Source organism: Amblyomma americanum, chromosome 7 (genome assembly GCF_052857255.1).
Source record: "Amblyomma americanum isolate KBUSLIRL-KWMA chromosome 7, ASM5285725v1, whole genome shotgun sequence".
In the NCBI taxonomy this organism is placed as follows: Eukaryota; Metazoa; Arthropoda; class Arachnida; order Ixodida; family Ixodidae; genus Amblyomma; species Amblyomma americanum.
Window position 1 is genome coordinate 139,701,121 of NC_135503.1, and position 20,133 is coordinate 139,721,253.

General features: G+C 54.7%; 1 protein-coding gene across 2 annotated transcripts in view; it reads left to right on the forward strand.

Annotated features, from left to right (window-relative positions):
- The window catches only part of LOC144096619 (uncharacterized), a 137,891-nt gene that overhangs the window by 89,853 nt on the left and 27,905 nt on the right, over positions 1-20,133 (forward strand). For both annotated transcript variants that reach the window (XM_077629435.1, XM_077629436.1), the window contains exons 2-3: positions 6,942-7,271; positions 8,465-8,694. In XM_077629435.1, coding sequence (XP_077485561.1) covers positions 6,942-7,271; positions 8,465-8,694 — 560 coding nt within the window. The remainder of the gene's footprint in view (positions 1-6,941; positions 7,272-8,464; positions 8,695-20,133) is intronic.

Here is a 20,133-nt window from a genome sequence, read left to right on the forward strand (position 1 = left end):
AGTGGTAACATCGCGGCACCAAAAAATTGGCGGGGAAACTTGAGGTCCGCCTTAAGGGTATGACGCGACAGCGTTAATTGGTTAATGCCCATATGTTCGGAATTGGTTTTTCCCTGCTTACGTTCATATATCCCTGGGAGTCCCGGCACAGTGGTGCAGTGGTTAACCGACGCTCCACTGCCCTGCGATGGCGGGTGCTGCCACCGGTGGGGCTTGTGCGAGCCAGGTTGCTCTTATACCGAGCGGAAAATCATTAATTTAACTGCCAACTGCCACGTTGGGCAGTTTTTTCAGAATACTGCGGGTAGGTTATGATGACGCCGCATGTTCACGTGACCAAGTTGGCCCGCCTGCCTCCTAGTGCAGTTCAGTGTATTCGTAGGTTGCTTCTCTGGGGAATTTTCGTGGATTTTTCCTTCACGGTCATTGACGCCGGATTTTCTGCGGCACGAGCTCATTAGCGTTATCGCGTTCAAGTCCTCTCTCGGCTCGCAAGATTGGGCTCGCAGCTAGCCTTCTTTACGAGTGTTCGCTTTGAAAATTTAACGCGTATATGTGTCAACAATGTGCCGATGCCGCGTTTGCGCGGAGCACGAGCCATGCACCCGAATGTAGGCAGTACTCTCTCTGCTGGCCGGCTGCTGAAGAGAGGAAAGCTGCGATTGTGTTCGTTTGCTTATTAAGTTCAACTGCTCCACGTAAAGAAGGTGCAGGTATCGGAGTGGCCGCTGTTTCCCAGCATTCCCCAGGAGCCACGTGTGGGCAGCTGCGGACGGTGGTGCCCTTCCGTTCCGGCGAGAGCCGCTCCTGCGGGTGCGCGCGATGCAGCCCCCCTTTCCCCTTCCTCTCTGCTGCTCGGCCGAAGAGGCATCCTCGTCCGTCCCGGGCGCGTGCTGCTCGCTGGCCGCAGGAGGCAGCGCTCGGAACTCGTTTCGGCCGCCGTGATGGTGATGCCCCCCCCCCCCTCTCCGGGCACGAGGAGCCCATCTCGACGCCCCGCCGCCGCTCTTCTCTCGCTGCGCGGCACGAAATTCCGCGCGCTCCTCTCGGGACGGTTCCTGAGGAGGACGCCTATTCTCTTCGCTGCTGCTCTCCCCCGACCGCCGTGCGTTGTTCTCCGGGAAGCTCGTGACGTGTACGGTGCGTGTGTTTTGCGGGCGGGGAACCACCGGAGCAACTACTTTCTCGCCGTCCATCTCGGAGGGGGGGAAGCAGTTTCTTCGACTCGCGCTGTGCAGCAGTGGATTGCCGGCTACGCCGCGGCCACTCCGTGAAAGTCGTTCCCCCCTCTCCTCCCTTGCGCCCCCTCCCGTGCTCCTCCGGCGATGGCTGTGGTGCATCGCTCTCTGCCCTGCGGTGGCCTGCGCTCTGCCATGGGGTCGGAGGAGCGCAGAGGCGGGATGAGGGGGGCGATGTTGTATGTTCCGTCGGAAGAGCGGCCGAATGAGGCCGGCTGATTGCCTGTTGCAAAAATGCGTACGCTGATCGGACTGATCATTGGGCCAGCGCAGCGGGCAGCCGAACTCGGACAGGCCCTCGTAATGCACCAGGTCGGTGCATTCGCTGACGTCCAGTGGGCTATGGCCAACGCGTTCGGGGGGCAGCGCTGCGTCCTTCAAACCGGGCGCGTGTACCCTGTTCAGGTGCCCTATTCGTCGCTTCTCCTGCAACAACCTCCGTCATCGCGCCTTCTTCGTCTCCGATCGGACGGGGGATGCCGCGAGGAAGCCTCCTGATCCCTCACCTCGACGAGCAGGCTGCCGCGGAAGGCGCCGAGCCTGCCTCGTTATGTTCCAGCCACAGGGCTGTTCGGCGCCAGCAGTGCGTGCGAAACTGTGTAGCACGAGAGCTGGGCAGCCAGGATAATGTCCATCGTGGGGCAGAGTACTCGCCTGTAACGCTTCGCGACAACGTTTTCTGGCAATGGAACGCAAGCCATGCACGAAGCCGAAACACTCCTCGCTTGCGTTCGTTAGTTTGCTCTTGAAAGAGTGTATTGACAATATTCGTTGTTTAGGGCATACTTCTAACACAACTGTTAACTTCAAACTTTTGAAAATCGAGGAAGAAAGTCTTCTCGATTACACAAACTTGCTTGGCACGTCTGCAGTTGCGTGTAGCTACACAGCGCAGTCGCTCCAGCGATTGAAGCTACCGCTGGCATGAGCAACGCACCTGGCAGCCATGCATGCTTATCGTCGTGCGACCGAGCTGTCAGTTCGGCGCAAGTGACGTTGCTGCGCCCCCGTAGCGTTCCCTTCACTGCCAAGAAGAGCCGTCTCTGTCCCTCCAGCTCCCATCTCACCTCCCAATCATGCTGTCGCACTGTATACGCGGCGACAGCATGAGGTCTTCCTCTCTGCCCCCAAGTTCAGTGTTGCAAAGGGGGCGAAAGTGTTGGGGCAGTGCAGACAGTGCCTCGCCTGTGTGCTATAACCAGGTTGTCATCGAGCTGAGGTGCTGGGTGGAATGCGGTGCCGCCATATCTGTCACTTCTTCGATCCCGTGGTGTGCCCAAACCAGGGTTGTTATTAGTGTTATTTTAACGCGAGAGCGTTCACCGTGTCGAAAAGAAAAAAACCGCCCGTGTTGGCTCTGGGATACGGCGGCCGTCCTTCCTGGCGGTGGCGTTCAGTCGGGGATTTCGTTGTCGCGGGGTTGGCGCTATCCCCGGGACAGAGACCTTTGATACATCGCAGTTTGGGCAGCTGTTGGAAGAGCAGCGTCCTGACGGATGAGCACGTCTAATGCAAGAAACCGAGCGACGGAAGCGCAGAGCGGCATCCTTACTTGCGTACCTTACCACTACGAGGTGCGTCTCGCTTGCGTTTGGTCACGGATATTTTCTCCCCGTGACTGCCGACTCGCTGTGACACTGGCATGAAACTCACACTCATAGCACCTCACTGACACGCGCGGATGTGTGGCATTTGGGGTTCTAGTACGTCCTCAAGCTTCACTATGCCATGAAGGGCACCGCAGTGGAGGGCTGCGAAATATTTAGGCCCACTTGGGTGTTCTTTGGCGTGCGCTGACGTCGAACAGCACTGCACGGGTACCTTTTGGTATTTTGCCTCGATCGAAACGCTGCTGCCGAAGCCGGGATCCGGTCACATGACTTTGGGTTAGCCAGTGATCCACAGCGGTGGGTACGTGTTTGGAAGTGAGTGTATAAGCGAGGCGAAACGGTTTGTGGGCAGTGCGCTCTGCATGATTCACGAATTGTGTCTGCGGCGTATAGGCTCGCTGCGCAGCTGGCTTTCGACTCACGAGGCTGGCATCCTCGGTCGAATTGAGGCGCCACGTACCCCCTCGCTAGCCGTCCCAATATAGGTATATCATGGACGTGTACTGCCTCCCTTCCTTGGCCTCTCCTCCCGACAGTGAGTTCTGTCTGGTCACGTCGCAAAAAACAACTGCTTGGCGATTTCGTGTACAAACGCCCTTCATGACGACGCTTTACAGCCCTTTCGCTTTCGGATGTGTGCGTATGCAGTGGAACGACACGTGCCGTTTACATGCTCGGTCCACGGGCCTTGTGCAGAATTCCGAGCACGTATGTATACACGCGGCCGTCGAGGGATCGCGGCTGAGGGGGCTTCCCCCGAGTGCAGCACCAACGTTGCGTCCGAATGTTTCGCCTCGCCCAGTACCGAGCCCCAGCTTGTGCCGCGTGGCCCGGTTGCACCACTTGTGATTGTCGCAACCGGCCGCGTTGAGCGCTGAATGCGTTGCACGGTTGCATTTGGACTTTCCCCTTTCCGGTCTCATTTTATTCCTCACCAAGCGGAGTTTCATCAAAATCTCGACTGTATACGACTCCGTGAGGTGTCGTTCATTGGTGACGGCGGTGAACAGACCTGCCCCTTGTAAAAGTGGTCTGTGGACGTTCTATAGACTTCTTTATACTCTGTTGCCTTTGTATTGATATTTCATTTTGCTTATTCATATCCTATAGACTGCCCACAGACAAAACTCTACTAAAAGTGTATGGCCACGAATCTATGATTGTCTATGGACTGTCTATAATATTTCTATTGTCAAAGGACTGTTCTATAAGAATTGCGTATAGCAAGTCAATAGACTATTGACAAACGTCTACGGAGAGTCGTTGTAGTTACCAGACTGTGTAAAGAAATCTTTGTAAGGGGAGTGACCATCGTACGGGGCCCTCTGTAGGTTCTCTGGTCGACCTGAGAAAAGGAGAAGATACGACCAAAACGAGATTTATAACAAAATACGGTCATTTCAGTGGCCGACTAGACAGAGCCTGCGGAGCGGGGGCTCCTCGCTCTGGGACCACGTGACGCGCTCCAGATAACCGGTCGCGAGCCGTGAAAAATGGCGACCAAGGGGGCGAACAATCACGACGCCGGTTATGCTCCTCTCCCGACCGGTTAGCCCGCCTTGTAGTTAGTTTGGTCACCTTGTCAGTGGCGAGTCGGAGAGCGTTCTGCCTCTTGTATGCGAAGGGGCATCATCGGGCGATCATACCCCCCCGCCCCCTCAATCGATGCAGGAGTTGTTTCTCGTCACTTCGCGTAATGTGGTTCAGCGCAGAGCATACCCTCCCACGGATCCCGATGACTGGCCCGTATCATGTGCCCGTGTAAGAAAGCAAATGCCACTATGCGAATCCCCAACGTTGATTACGTACATAATACATACCCGTACTACTTGTCTGGTGTGTGGGTTGAATAGTTCACGGACTGCAACGAAATAATAAACAAAAAAAAGATTTTCTGCCCGAATCCGTCCCTGCTGGAGCTATTTTAAGGACAGCCGGTATTCTGCAGCGAACAGTTTATGACCTTCAGTATAGATGGCGACACGTGGACTGCACCACTTCCGCCGCTGAAACGAAGATGTAACGGCGCATAATTTTATTCGTTAGGTAGCGCGCGGTGTGTTTCTTGCCACTGGACGTTTTAAAATGAGCAGAAAACCGCGGTGCTCGAAGGCGCAGCAGCGATTGGTTGGTTCAGCTACCTTCCACCGCAGCCACCGCCGCGTCATCCTTGCTTCGCAGTGCGTGCGTGGAGGATTAAGAACAGCAAATGAGTAGGTAATAAATGACTTCCCGGCACTTATTTCTTCATTCAATGTGGTGAGCCAATATTCTTCAGCCTTTTTCTCGGGTTACTTCACGTGCTCGCCGAAAGACCTTTTGTGCTTAACAGGCTCTCGCAGTTCCTGCATATGTCCCCGCTAATGGATGCTATACATCCTCGAGCTTCCAGTCGCGGGTTCGATCCCGGCCGTGGCCGCCGAATTTCGGTGGAGGCGAAAAATCTACAGGCCCGTGTACTGTGCGATGTCAGTGCACGTTAACAAACTCCAGGCGGTCGAAATTTCCGGAGCGCTTCACTACGGCGTCGGTCATAGGCGGAGTCCCTTTGGGACGTTAAACCCCCGTAAACCATAAACCAATCGAGCTTCCAGTCATTCCGGCACGACCGTCTGTTCTGAGCGCTGGAGCATAGCTATGGGGGCAAAAATGCGAGCGTGTTGGCGATGCCTGTACCTACCGAACGTGCAAATATTAAGCGAACCGCTATTATTTTTCTTTTCCTGTCGAGGCGCTCCGTGGCGTGTGTGGACAATTAGCGCTTCCGGGATGTGCACATCTGGCCAAGGTGCGACGCCTGAGCGGCAGAGACGAGCGTGAAAAGAACGAAGGATGCGTTCTGCGCATTTCCAACAATTGACGGCGTCCCCCCGATGATATATTATATCACTCGCAGGTTCGCTTCCGCGGCGCCACTCCGGTCTGCCCTACATATTCCCTGCTGATCGATGTCGAACGGTGCTGTCATCGGCTGCTGCTATTAACTGAGCCTGAAGCCTTCGCTTCGCGGGAGCCGGGAAACTTGGTTCGTCGCGGTGGTCGAGACAGCTGAGCCTAAAAATGCACCGACGGGATGGAAACGTGTACGGATGCTGACGTCGCTATTCGGCCTTACATACACCGTCTCGCCGTGCGGCTTGTCCCGACAGCGAAGTCTTCGTGTCAGTCTGGGGTTAGTCAAAGTTACGTTAATTTGTTCAGGGCAGTAAGACTGTCAGTCTTCAAAAGAGCAGCGATTATTACTCGATCCCATAAAGATTGCTTTGGTTTGTGGTGGTTTAACGTCCCAAGGAGACTCGGGCTGCGAGGGACGCCGTAGTGAAGGGCTCCGGAAATTTCGACCACCTGTTGTTCTCTAACGTGCAAATGCGACCGCCGCAGCCGGGAGCGAACCCGTGTCCTTCGGGTCAGCAGCCGAGCGCCATAACCACTGAGCCACCAAGGCGGCCGATCCTATAAAGAGTAACTACAGAGGGACATAGCAAGAACCACCGCAGAGAAAAACGTGTTCACTTCATCGCTGCTGTTCTTGTCCGTTATGTTCTTCTAGCCACTTCTTGCGGGTGCGGTAGACCAATTACAACCCAACAGCAGGTGTTTCTCAAGGGGACGTCAGCTGCGGTTAGTGTGCCCTGGCTCTGAATGGTTGTTTATTATTATTATTATTATTATTATTATTATTATTATTATTATTATTATTATTATTATTATTATTATTATTATTATTGTTGTTGTTATTATTACATTGTATGGCGCTGGTACAGCTTTGGCCGCCAAAGAGCGCCCTTGCACAAAGCACCTTCGTCTACACAAGCCGTGGTCAAAGACCCATTTCCCGAGCGTTTCATCCCAGGTAGGCCGAGGACCAGGCCAAGGGACCATCGCGTAATCGGTGGGCGCATGGTGTACTACCCTGCATTTCCCCGTGCAAGGCGGATGCTCAGTAATGGTTCAGAGAACGTTACTGCGCTACAACAGAGGCTAACCAACATGTTCCCCACGTAGTTGGTCTCTGTTGCAGTAACGTCCCTTCGATCATAAGCCAACTCGGCCGTCTTGTTGCAGCGGATGCTCAGCTGTGTCTCCCACGCAGGAGCTGCTGGCCACGGCGTGCGAGTCCGTGTCGGCGGCCGACGCGGTGTCGGCGCTGCGCTGCGGCGCCTTCTCCTCGTCGGGCTCGGTGGAGTCCACGGGCCGGCCGGAGTCGGTGCGCCGGAGGAGGACCCTCGAGTCGGAGGACTCCAGCTACGACTCGGACTCCGAGAACAACCCGGCCGACGCCGGCACGAGCAGGCAGCACGAGGACGTCTCGCGCACCGTCTCCGAGACGCTGGGCGCCGAGTTCGCCGAGTACGTGACGGCGGGGCCCCAGTACGCCAGCCGGCTCGAGTTCGCCGTCAAGCTGGGATACACCGAGGCGCAGGTGACGGTGGCTCTCCCCTGGTTTTGAGGCGATCAGCCCTGCAGGACGTGGTGGCACAATCTAAAATGGATCTCGGATTGAGTCACTTGAGTTTCGAGGAGGTCTTCAGAAAGGGCTACGAGCTGTGGGTGATGCATTAAAGAGAACATAGATATAATGCGATACAACTTCGGGGTATCCTGTAACGATCGCAGTCGGTATGCCATGAGCGCCGTATCATTTTTTCACTTTAACATTTAGAAAACGAGAAAATATTGCTTCGTGACCATGAGCTAAGCTAGATCAGGCATTGTGTTTCGAGCGGTGATAGACCAACGTTCTGCGTTCGCAACGATTGAGTGTTTGGCGCTGCATACGCTTAGTGGAAACTAGTATTGAATTAGTTAATAATCTTGGTAAGGTTCGTGCACACGTTACCGTTAATTTTAGCTGATTCAGACCTGGCTTTGGAACCTGACAGATAGCGCCAGAATTTCTCAGAAGATTCCTTTAAGAAAGCTGTGACAGTCTGCCCGCAAAACTTACTGCGCGCTGTCTTCAATTAAGTAACCAATTGGCTGGTCCTTAAGAGCGGTTAATACTGACATAGCTATCTGGTCTTTAACGGTGATTAATACTGGCGTAACTTTTCCGTTCCGTTTGATGCGCTGCTTTAGATGGATTATGTAGCGGCAAATCCAAGGGTCCCGACGCTTTGCAGTCTTTTCACTCAATTAACCTGTCGGTGTGGAATGCACTAGTTTCTTGCACCCGCTCCAAAGAGTGGTGACGTCTCCGCCATGCTCAAATTCAGATAGCGAAAGATGCATTCTGTCAAACAGATTCAGCATCTGCAGCAGAAAAGTCACGAAAAGTTTTTACCGAGAAAAGCGTTTATTTTTGGTACTAATTTTTAAATTTACCTGAACAATCTCGTGGTCCGTGATACCATCAGCAGTGGTTACTGGGTTCAGCAAAATATTGCAGAAATATAAGGTCAATAATCGATCGTTTAGTTGCAGTGCATGCGAGTGGGGACATCGACAATTTGTTTCAAGTCATGAAAAAAAGAAGAATCTAGAAGTAGGCGCGCATTGTCAGCGTCGTCGGGTGCCGGGATGCACTCCAGTCAACAGCTGGCGAGTTAAAATCAGATTGCGCGTGCTCGTGGTCAACCTTGCGCGCCCCGTTGACGGTCGGTGGTGCCTCCGCAGGTTCAGCAGGCGCTTCGGCGGCTCGGGCCTCAGCCGGGCCAGAACGAGCTGCTGGCCGAGCTGGTGCGGCTGGGCGCGCGGGAACAGCACCAGACCACGACCGGCGTCGACTCTGGCGGCGCGGGGGCCTCGTCCCGGGTGGACCACCCGCTCTGCTCTTCCTCCACCGCCCTCGCGGCCGACGACCCGCTCAGGCCCATCGTCATCGACGGCAGCAACGTGGCCATGAGGTGAGCACACCTGCGATCACGGGGCGCCGGGTTTGGCACTGGCGTCACGTTCACGGTCTGTTTAGTTTTTGTCTGCAGCGGCCGAGAGTTTCGTACTTTGGTCAAGCGTACCGCAGCTGTGTCGCCACTAATTCCGCGGCTCCCGCCTGCGTGGCAGTGATGGACGTTACGGCACTTCGCCCTGCACTGGAAACGGCGGCTTCGTCTGCCGCGTGCGACCTCCCGGGTCCTGGCAGTGTGGGCGACATAACGTCCCTAGTTCCGACGTCGTCGTTTAGTAGTAGCAGAAGGGTTCTCTTTTACGGGTGACAGTATTCCGGAAGGGTTGTTGTCGTGCCCACAACTTCGCGCGCGCGCGCGTGTGTGCGTATGCGTGCGTGCGTGCGAGGGGCGTCAGGAGGGGGGAAATGATACGTTCGCAGTCGTGTCGTGCGTTAGCGACGGCTGATGCAGAGGAGATATGGGCGCAGGCTTGACGGCTCCCAACGTCTCCTTAAGGCGGTTAAACGATGGGCGCGTGGCCGCTTCGCGACTGCTGCTGAGAGCATGGCGCCGCTCGCGTGCGAGCGTTATACGGCCGCATTTAAATGCGCGAGTTTCGCCACTTTTTATTGCGCCCTCCGAGTGCTCAGCGGCCGGTGATGGGCAGCATTGCAAAACCCGGAGGCGCCTCTCCTTACGCGCGCTCGGATCCTGGTACGCGCCGGCTGGTCTTGTGACTCCCGCTGGATGCCACGGTGCGCCGTCGAAGGCGGGAGAGCGTGCGCCCGCGGCACAAGCTTCCGTGATCCGCGTGTATTTGCTTGTGCAGAGCGGTGCTTGAGGAGAAAGTTTGGCCGTTGTTGGAGCGATGCTTCTGCATGTAGAGAGAGCTCCATGCAAATTCAGGCAAGGCTTTAAAGAAAAAAATAAGGGGGGGGGGGGGCGGATACACCGCAACTATATTAGGGGTCGGAATTTTTTTGCAGTGTGGTAATTTAAGAACACTGTTGTTTGCGAATACTATTTCCTACGGACGGATATTACCTTTGTTTTTCGGTGGTGTATTTTAGTGTTCACTCAAAACTCAGTTTATCTAGGCAGTTTAGTCGCCTAGATCATTCGATTTGCCAGTAACGGATGAATAGTCTTTAATTACTTGTGAAGAACTAGTGCAGAAGAAAATGTTGTCGGAAGTAAAGGTAACAAGTTGCGTGATAGCGTTGTTCCTCAAAAATACGAATGGTCTAAAAGATGGGTTGTCATCACTGGGCTGCTAGCAAATGCGTGGAGTAGTCTACATGTTGACGACAGCGATGGAACTGCGGCTGAATCTTTGCTGCAGCAAGGACGTGACACCTTTTCGCGCCACCTAACAGTTGATTTCGAGCGTCCTTACATGCGAGGGAAAAACGGGCTTAAATAAGGGACGACGCTTGGTGATGAGTGGGAGCCTTTCAGTCTGCGGAGGCGTGTTGTGAGACAGCGGACACAAACCGTGCACACCACAAGCCAGGGGGCTTGGTCTCCTTTTCTTGCTCCTCCTTCCTTTGACTCTCCTTTGTCCTAGTGTAACTTCTAATCGAGCATTGACGGTTTTAGTGCGCATCGATGGGTGCCAACCCCGAGCAGAATCGTCCGTTCGCAGCTGGCCTAGCGCTCCGTCCCAGGGCACCTCCCGCTCACCGTCGTTTTCTGCGTAGCAGAAGTCAGTCCTGTGGCGCCGATTCGAATGTAGTAAACATTCTCTGATGTTTTCGGTTAAAACCGATTTTAAGATTTTGTATTCGTCGTAAGGGTAAGACGGTAGCGGGATGGTTGATTGCGCGGCAGAGACCGACGGCTCGAGAGTAGCGCGCTCTGTCGTCTGCTCGCCCATGACGTCATCGGCGCGTTATGTGGCGAGCGCTTCGCAAGGAGTGCCAGTTGTGGTCGCCGCTCGCTCAGAGATGGCGCCAGAGTAGCGCGCGCCGCCGTGCGTTCGCGCGAAGCAAGGCTCCGCTTCCATTCGGCACTGCGTGTTCCATATGCGGTCTCCTGCGGTTCAAACACCGCTGCTCAGAAATCGCACTGCCGAGAAGCGTAGTCGGCGGCCAATTTTTTTAGGTTTACATTGAAAAGCCCAACCCCTAGGCACCCTGAATTATTGTCCGACGTCATGTGGCGCTCCTCGGGGTATTTTTAATTCAAGCGTATTTAGTTAATTAGCTAGCGTTACGCGAAATTTGTAATATTTGCTTCAGGTCCAATAGCGTTTCGTTAAGCTGTAGTCGGACCACGGTGGTGGCCTAGTGCTTTGAGTATGCATGCTGGAGGTGCGGGGTTCGATTCCCAGTACCGCCAGGTACTCACGGGGTGCCCTCTGGGTAGCACCGGTGCCAGGGAAAGCTTCTATTAATCCGAAAACCGATGAGCATACTCGGCGATCGAAGCCAACGTCTGACGGAGGTAATGGTGTTCGTGCTCTGCAGCTCGTGAAGGCCTCTTTTTCCGGGAGAGCAAAGTTTGACACGCAGAGTGGCCGTCTTATGTTTCTTCGTCTAAGAGCAGGCCGTTTTTTAATGCGATAGTATTGGAGGCCCTTTTCTTGAGAAAAGCCGGCGTCCGCCCGTGTCACGAAGAAGCAGGTGGCAATGAAATGAATTCGAATAAAGTCAGTGCAAATTTGCCACCTGCCCACCGTTGCACTGCGCGTCAGCTCATTGGTCGGGAGATAGGCAGCCTCCTGAAGAACTGCCTGTGCGAAAAATTAGCCTCGCGGGAGCTCGGGAAGAGCAGCTCTCTCAATCCCCACCGGTGGCTCTGTACGAAACAGCCACCTGGCGGTGTAGTGGCGCACCGCTTAAAACCACTGCAGTGATCAGGGCTCTCTGCGATCTATGGAATCTCTAAAGGTGAAGGAGCACTTGCGCAGGAGGGATCTCCGGTGCTATCGCGTCGTAATCCTGAGGGTAGGTTAAGCGTTGACTTTTTTTTTCGTTCATTCATTTTACTTGACGGGACTTTAGGCCTGCTGCCTTCTTCCCCTCCCGACCGTGTGTCCGGCGAGGCGGAAGAAAAGTACCCGTGCCTCCATGACGCCAGCGGTGTCAAAGACGGCGCATTGCGTGCCATGGGACCATAACGCATAACAGGATGGCCTGCCAGAACGGTCGCGTGCCCTTGCTCCTTCCCCCAGAGATGACGCAGTCATGCATGTGTGGTTGCTCGATGGCCGTCGCTTCGTGTCGCGTCAGGAGCGACCTTCTCGGACCCCAGCGATCGGACCGGTGGCCGCCGTGTGACGTCATCTGGATGCACCGCCACTGCCGCATTTCGTGAACAGCGCGTGTCGTTTGCTTCGCAAAGGTGCGCCCTCGTCCAGGGGGCTGCTTGCGGGCTTGACGGCGTCATCTCCGAGTCGCGTGCCTGCCTTTCATTGCTTCAGACGTGGGCTCGCTGCTCAATAAACGTCGATTGTTGTCGTCCGAGAGAGCGCGTGACCCGGTCTGGCCGTGCAGCGCGACAGCAGCACGCCGCGAGGAGGACGCGGGAGGACGCGGAGGGGGGGGGGGGGGGTAGCTCTAGCGGCATCGTGAGTCGATTGAGTACCGCACTGGTCGCGCTGCCGCGGATCTGCGGCTTGCTGTGCAGCGCCATTTCTTCTTACCCGGCTTGTCCTGGGAACCACTGCGGGCTCCCTCGCAGCCGCAGTGTCGAGCCAGTGGCATAAGCACGCACTCCATACAGCGCCTTATTTTTGCGAGACTCTAAACCGGAACGTCAGTATTTTCCCCGGAAAAGGAGAAGCAAGGAAGAGAGTAAAAAAAGGGTATTTTTCGTCCTCACTCTTGGCGGAAAACGAGGCAGAGAGGATTCGACAGAGAACGGCACAACGAGCGGGTACTCCTGCGCCTCCTTACTAACACGGTACTATGCCCGGCAACTCTAAAGCATTTCGATCCTCAATTCGACGGGCGATGCTCGCACTGTGGGAAGGTGTCTGACACCTACCACATGGTGTGGGCCTAACAGCAGAACCCATCCCTACCCCCTATCCCAGACCCCACCCGAGAGGACTGGGAGGCGACTCAGCTTTACGTCTCCGGATTTCCATACGGAGTTTTGGCTGGAAAATCATAAGAACATTACACACCTTAGGCGGCAATCTAAATGCCATCGCATTTTCTTCTTTAAGATAGGGAATGACACGACTCCGAAGTTTGTTTGTTTATTCCGTTACTTTTTTATGGCTCTAATAATAACAATAATTGGTTTTGGGGAAAGAAAATGGCGCAGTGTCTGTCACATATATCGTTGGACACCTTAACCGCGCCGTATGGGAAGGGATAAAGGAGGGAGTGAAAGAAGAAAGGAAGAAAGGGGTGCCGTAGTGGAGATCTCCAGAAATAATTTCGACCACCTGGGGATCTTAAACGTGCACTGACATCGCACAGCACACGGGCGCCTTAGCGTTTTTCCTCCATAAAAAGGCAGCCGCCGCGGTCGGGTTCGAACCCGGGAACTCCGGATCAATTTTTATGGCTCTGCTGGTTCACAATGCTTCTGCGGCCGTTGCCTTTGCATTTGTATCTTTTAGCTCGTTCTACGCGGCAAGAGAATGACGGAGAAGGTGGAGAAAGAAAAAAGTCGAAGGTCGGCTAAGCAGACAAAAAGCCCAAGCCAGCTAACGGGGAGTCTCGCCCGAGTGGAGAAAAAGAAAAAAAGCCGCAGGTGCGGAGGCATCGGCACGTCCTGAGAAGCGGACTTTCCCAGCGAGGCTGGCGCCGTACCTCCTCCTCCAGCTCTTCGCCGCGGTGCTGGGGGTATCCCCCCTCCCGTGTGCGTCACAACTGCCACCGCGTCCTCCGGGAAGGTTCCGGTTTGATGGTCGCCGCCCCTGCACGCCACCCCGCCGATGGAAAGAAGGCGGAAAACAATGAGCAGCGCTGGAGGAAAGACAGAAGGAAATAAGCAGCACTCGCGCTGTTGTGTGCTTTTTTGTCCTGCACAGAACGAGTCTCGGGAGGAACGCATGCATGCGACTCGCATTTATGCAGTAGACGCCGGAGCATCAGCACGTCTCTTCCGCGGTCAGCCGGACCGTGATGATCAGGGGGAGTGTAACCTCGGAGGAGGGAGGGATGGCGGTGGTCGTCTCTGCCGCTTGTCATGGGCTTTGTCTTCCGAGATCAATGGAGTGTGTGCGTGTTGGGCTTGCCAGACGTGTTGTGTCGACGTGTGGCCGCCAGCTTCCGCGGGGTATTCCTCCGCGAGGCGAAGGCCACCTCGAGGTCGTTCCCGGTGTCGGCTGGACGGTGATGGCTGTCGGGGCGACGGGCTGTTGACGCCGCATCCGAGAACTGCCTCCTGGCGCGGAACGTCTGCCGGTTCCCCTCCCACTCGCTGACGTCACGGTGCTGGCCCGCTCCGTCTGCCGCCGCTTCATTGGCTTCCGTTCTTTAGCTTTGTTTTTTACTGTTTCTCCCAAGGTGGAATTTGGAAGACTCACCGGAGACGTTGCGCGAGGCGGCAGCGATAAGAAACGCCGGCGATGTTCGCGCGAGTTTGGTGCGGCGCCAAAGCGCTCGTGGCCGCCAAACGTGCCTGACGAGCGCGTGGTCGGCGACGAGGCCCCCCATACAGACGCCCACTGAGCTCTCATTCAGGTGTCGAGTCCGTCATTTCTTACGCATACCGGTGCAGGACGACGCAGAAGGGCGCGGACAGCTGTGGTTTACGGTCCAGACGATCGCTAGTTGCCATGTGCTTTTGACGTCATTCGGGTTAGCGTTGAAGGAAGACGCAGGCTGGGTGAGTCGCGTGACGTCCGTGCAGTCGCAGCTGACACCGCCAGACGCGTTAGGGGTGGGGAGCCAAGGTGTGGCTGCCAATATTGGTGTCCGAAGTACGCGCACACCTGGACTGCGGCGTATGTCGGGGGCAGCCTACATTTGTTATCGGCGATGCCAGTGACGAGGACGTCGCTTGCGAGGCCGTATCGTATAGCTTCCGTTTCCCGAGTCACTTTCTCTCGTGTCTTCTTTAATTCCCCCCTCGCTTCGCGACCCAGTCATGAGTTACGGCGCCTTCCTAGATGCTTCATAACTTCCGTTTCGGCAGGTTCACCTAGAAACCGTCGTAAAATTGAAGCGAACGTAGTGCGGTGAACCTTCTAAGTTCTGGAGTAAGAAGCCATAGCTTCGCTCGAAGAACGGTTGAGGTAAGTAGAAGAGAACCGGTAGTTTCCCCTTTCTTACAGCGTCGTCCCGGTACCAAGGTGTCGGCTCCTGACGAACCAGCTGGCTTGTACGTGCGCAGACGTCAAGAGCAAGGGCTGGGCACCACGATAAGCTTGAAAGAGAAAGCTACATAATGGTGTGTTCATTGTGTTCTTGTACAGCCAAACTACAGACATTGCGGAGTGGGGGGGGGGGGGGGGGGAGGTACAAGGAAAATTGAAGCGGTGCTAATTAGTGCACTGTTATGACGGCTGAAGGAGCTAAATGAAGAACCGTTTTTGCTAACATTTTAATATGGGTAATTTTCGAAGCTAAGAATTGGCGCTTGGCGACGAAACAGTCCGGCCAAAATCATCCAGACCCATGCGATGCGTGTTGTTGCACCATATGGAACCGCGACAGTTACATGTATAGGTCATCTCTTAATGCACCAAAGACTTGCTCTGCTCAGGTGGAATCGCTGAAATCGTGCAATTTTGAAGACTTAGAAGTAAGAGACGCTTTAAGGTTGATATTCGTTGAGCAAAGCGAGAGACTAGAGATTAGTACGAGACGAAAAAAATGCAACGTTTAGGTTAGGTTAACGGTTAGGCATTGTTATGGTATCTATCATACCGTGGCGAAGTGGGCTGTCTCTGTCGCGTCACAGAAAGGGAGAAATTGTTTAACACCCTGCAGCCACTGTTCCATCCGGCATGGACGCGCTCAAGAATCGAGTCATCCTGTTGACAGTCTTCGTGACCGTTAACGTGAGAAGTGCTAGTGGTTAAGACGTCTTTTTTTGCACTCGTTAACCATGAATTCGTGACCGTCTCCGCTCGCAAGGCTGTTTTAACCACAGAGTACCGGAGAGAGCGGAACCCGCCCCCACGGGGTGGTGGTGGCGTTTTTTTCCGCTGTCTCGGGGAGGTTCTCCGTACTCCGCCGCGCGCCGGTGACGTCAGGTGACTCGTCCCGTCCTGGAAGCCCTGGCGCCACAGCGGCTCGTTCGCAGAGTCTGGCGCGGCCGCCTTCGCGTGTGCGCTATGGATGGGGGGCGCGCATCGCTGCAGGCGCGTCTTCCGGAATGCCTGGCAGATGGCGAGCATCGAATCCTCTACTGCGCGGGCTAGCTCCTATGTTTCTGCGCGACAGAACAAACGCTCGTTTCACGGGTAGGCATTGCCGCGGTTAGTTTTCATTTTGTTTTTAACGGTTGCGTAACTGTGTCGCAACTTTGTTGCGTGTGCGAGCGACACGACGCCACCCCCCCCATGTTTCGCGGCTAGCTGCGTGCCTATTGCTAATGCAGCTTGTGCGAGTTTCAGGTGTACAGTCATGGACAGAAAACTTACGGGATGCGCGTTGGTGGCAAAAATTGAGAGTGGCAAACCAGTTCAGTGAACAAAAAAAAAAGCCTGGATGAGTGAGGAGACGCGCATACTTCCATGCGTCGGAACGGACTCGAGCTAACAAGGCCATGAGCAACGGAGAATTTTTTTTCTACGAAATTGGCATCCCGTAAGCTTTAGTCCACAAGCACTGTGTGTATGTACGTATGGTTTCCACGGGAAGAAAAAACGTCCCATTTGTGCGGTGTGGGATGAAGAGATGGCTATACGACGAAGTCTGTGCAGTTCTACCGAGAAGGCTGCGCTGAGCGGCTTCGTGCTATGGTGATTGTTGCCGTCCGCTGTGCGATGTCAGTGCAGGTAGTCCACGTAGTCGACATTATTCCGGAGCCCTCCACTATGCCACCTCTTTCTTCCTTTCTTCTCTCAGTCCCTCCTTTACCCTTCCCTTAAGGCGTGGTTGGGGTGCTCACCGAGATATGTGAGACAGAACCTGCGCCATTTCCTTTCCCCAAAAACCAATTTTCATTTTTTTTACTGCAGATCTGAAGTTCCCGCGTTCGAACCCGACCTCGGCGGCTGCGTTTTTATGGAGGCAAAAACGCTAAGGCGCCCGTGTGCTGTGCGATGTCAGTGCACGTTAAAGATCCCCATGTGGTCGAAATTATTCCTTTCTTCTTTCACTCCCTCCTTTATCCCTTCCCTAACAGTGCGGTTCAGGTGTCCAACGATATATGAGACAGATACTGCGCCATTTCCTTTCCCCTAAAACCAGTTATTATTATTATTATTATTATTATTATTATTATTATTATTATTATTATTATTATTATTATTATTATTATTATTATTATGAAAGATAACAGAACTGTCGTCGCCCGTCGTAAGTTTCGTCGCGGCCTGCAGGGCACTTCGTGTCGGTCGGTGGACATGGCCGGCCCGGGCTGTTCGGGCGTAAACGTCCTTTGCCACTTTGGTGTGCAATGAATGAAATTCCCACCTGCGCGAAGGGCCTAGTGTTGTCAGGTTGGCTGCTGCACAGGACCGGAACTGTAATGCGTACTTTCCAGCCGGAAACAACTTGGCCCGTCGGCCGTGTTTGTGGGTTGGGGTGTTGTCGTGGCCGCAATGCCGAGTTTTGGGAGCCAGCACTGGCGGTGTCGCGAACACAGAGTGACTGGTTAGCGCTTAGGGATCTAGCATTTGTCTGACGTGGTGACTGCATTTGACACGACCTATCGTGACAAACTGAATAGGCGGCTAAGCTCTACGCTTCAGGCACCTCAAGTAATGCCCTGATGCTCATCGAGTCTTATGTGCGCGCACTCCTTCCCGTCGTTTTTTCTTTTTCTGCGTGCGCGCGTGTGTGCGCCTGCGTGTGTATGCGCGCGTGCGTGTGTGTGGTGTGCATGCGTGTGTGTGTGTGTGCGCGCGCGCTTGTGTGGGTGCGCGTGTGCGTGCGTTTGTGTGAGTGTGTGCGTTTGTGTGTGTGCGTGTGTGTGTGAGTGAGTGAGATAACACCCGACGGTATCCATAAAAGATGGCGCCCTCATCCATAAATAAACCTGCCTGATAGCGGTTAAATAAATCATTGGTCACGCGTGGTTGCTGAGGACGACCGGGGTCGCACAAGTTCACCGGTGGCAGCACCTGCCATCGGGTAAAGCCTGCCAGGCAACTAGGATTGCAGTTCGCGATATATTCTGCTCATTAGAGGCTGCCGCCGGCCATGTGTTCCCGTGTCTTCGGACCGCTAGCTGTAAAATCATGCGAAGGACATTCCAGACGATAGCTGCGCCTAATTATAGCCGCGTGCGGGCGTCTATAAGTAGGCCATTGTCGAGTATCACTCTATCACCCACAGTCGTGTCTTGTGAGTTCTAGTTTCGCTCAAGGTAGGGACGGATTGATGGGAAATTTTTTATGGAAATTTTTGCACCGTGCTTTAGTTGTGGATCGTTGTCGACATCGTTGTCGAGGGCTGCTTTAAATAGCTTTCCCTACAAGAAACACTCGGTCACACACTGTGTTAGACAGTCACGTGCTTGTCTTGGTATCCATCCCCATCGTGTTGTTCTAGCGCCTCATCGGCTAACAGCGGGCGAGAGGCCGCACGTTTGAACTCTGCTGAGGGCGTACTTGTTCCACAGGTTCTACTGTGGGTCCGTGCGCCATAGAACGAAACCTTTCTCCACGCTGAGTAGTCGGAGGAGGTTGGCCCAGACTTTTGTGTCGATAATCAGCACAGTTAGGGAGCGAGAATAATAATCACAGTAATAATAATAATAATAATAATTGGTTTTTGGGAAAAGGAAATGGCGCAGTATCTGTCTCATATATCGTTGGAAACCTGAACCGCGCTGTAAGGGATGGGATAAAGGAGGGAGTGAAGGAAGAAAGAAAGAATTAGAGTGTGCCGTAGTGGAGGGCTCCGGAATAATTTCGACCGCCTGGGGATCTTTAACGTACACTGGCATCGAGAAGCTGTGGGTCACGATTCAGTGTCTGACTGTATGTGGCTTCCTGGTGTGACTTGAGGATTCTAAGGCCGTCCGTTGTGGTGGTCCTGTCTTTCCGAAGACAACCGCGGGGAACTTTTCATTTATATTTTGTAGCATTATTTTTTTTTAATGAACGGTATAGGTGCGCTTCTTCACTGTCCTTCAAAAATTGACGCTAGTTTCTTTGAGAGTGAGTTAGTCACGTGGCCGTGCACTTTGATCTGCCGCGTTACCCGCAGGCGCTTGGGGCTGCCTGGCAGGAGGTTGTGGGTTCGATGCCCGAAGCGGCGGCAGCTTTGAGAATGATAATAATAATCAGCTATACTACGTCGAACTGATGATGCCAATGCGGTCTTGCATCTTTGACGGGCAAGTGGTGCAAAACCGGGCCCTTTTTCGATTATTGCAGTCTGGGTGAGCGGTTTCCGGTCGATCTAGAACCTCACCGCGGTTTGCCCCGATCAGCAAGGGCCTTCGGCCACGACGTCCCAGCATTTCTGCTACAGAAGCGGTGTAGTTTGGGCGCTGGTTGCGCAGCCAGCCACTCGAGCGTCTCCCGGTCGCTCAGCGAGTAGACGGAGCGGGCCGTTGGAGCGCAGCAGCTCGTTTGCCACTGGCAGGAATGCAGCACCAGTTCGCAGATGATACCATACGCGTAATCGCGACCGGGGATTGTGGCGGTGGCTGTCCCTCCTCTGCGCGTGTACAAATGGACCATCAGCTGCTGCCGTTCACTGGCCGGGGCGCAGCTGTTTGGCCGCAACCGGAGGAGGACCACTCCGGCGGCAGGGAGGCACGCCGACCGGATGCGCGGGGCACGAGCCGCGCATACCCAAGGAGCCGCCGCAGCAGAGGTGTGCGACGAGGTCCTCACCGAGAAGTGCCAGCGACAGAAAGGAATAAAAATGGAGTGGAGGAGGCGCAACCAGGATGCCGTCGGACGCTGCACTTGTACTACCACTACGGCGGCCGGTGCGCTACCCGGATCTCTCTCGAGCGCTGCTCCTCCTCTCTCGCCGGTTGTGGTGGGGGGCAATCGCCCTCGTGCGCGAACCAGAATGCTCGCCGGGGGTGAAGAGAGAGAAGAAACCCGCTCGCTCTCTGCCTCGTTCAGAGCACGGGTGAATGTAAGCCCGGGCTGGCGGTTGATGGCTAATTGGTTATCACGTGCGCGAGCATCGACGCCGTGCACTGGGGGCGCGCCGTAGTGAAGGGCTCCGGTCTGATTTCCACCGCGCGCGGGGTTCTTGAAGCGTAGCAGGGCGCGTTGCCCCCGAAGCCGGGCTAGCAGAGTGACCGACCATATATAGTCCCTAGGGGGCAACATCTTGAGCGCTGAAGCCGTGAGCTGCGTGCGCAAGTCCCTCGGCCACCTTCTGTGGTGCGGCCTTCTTCCGTCGCCCACTT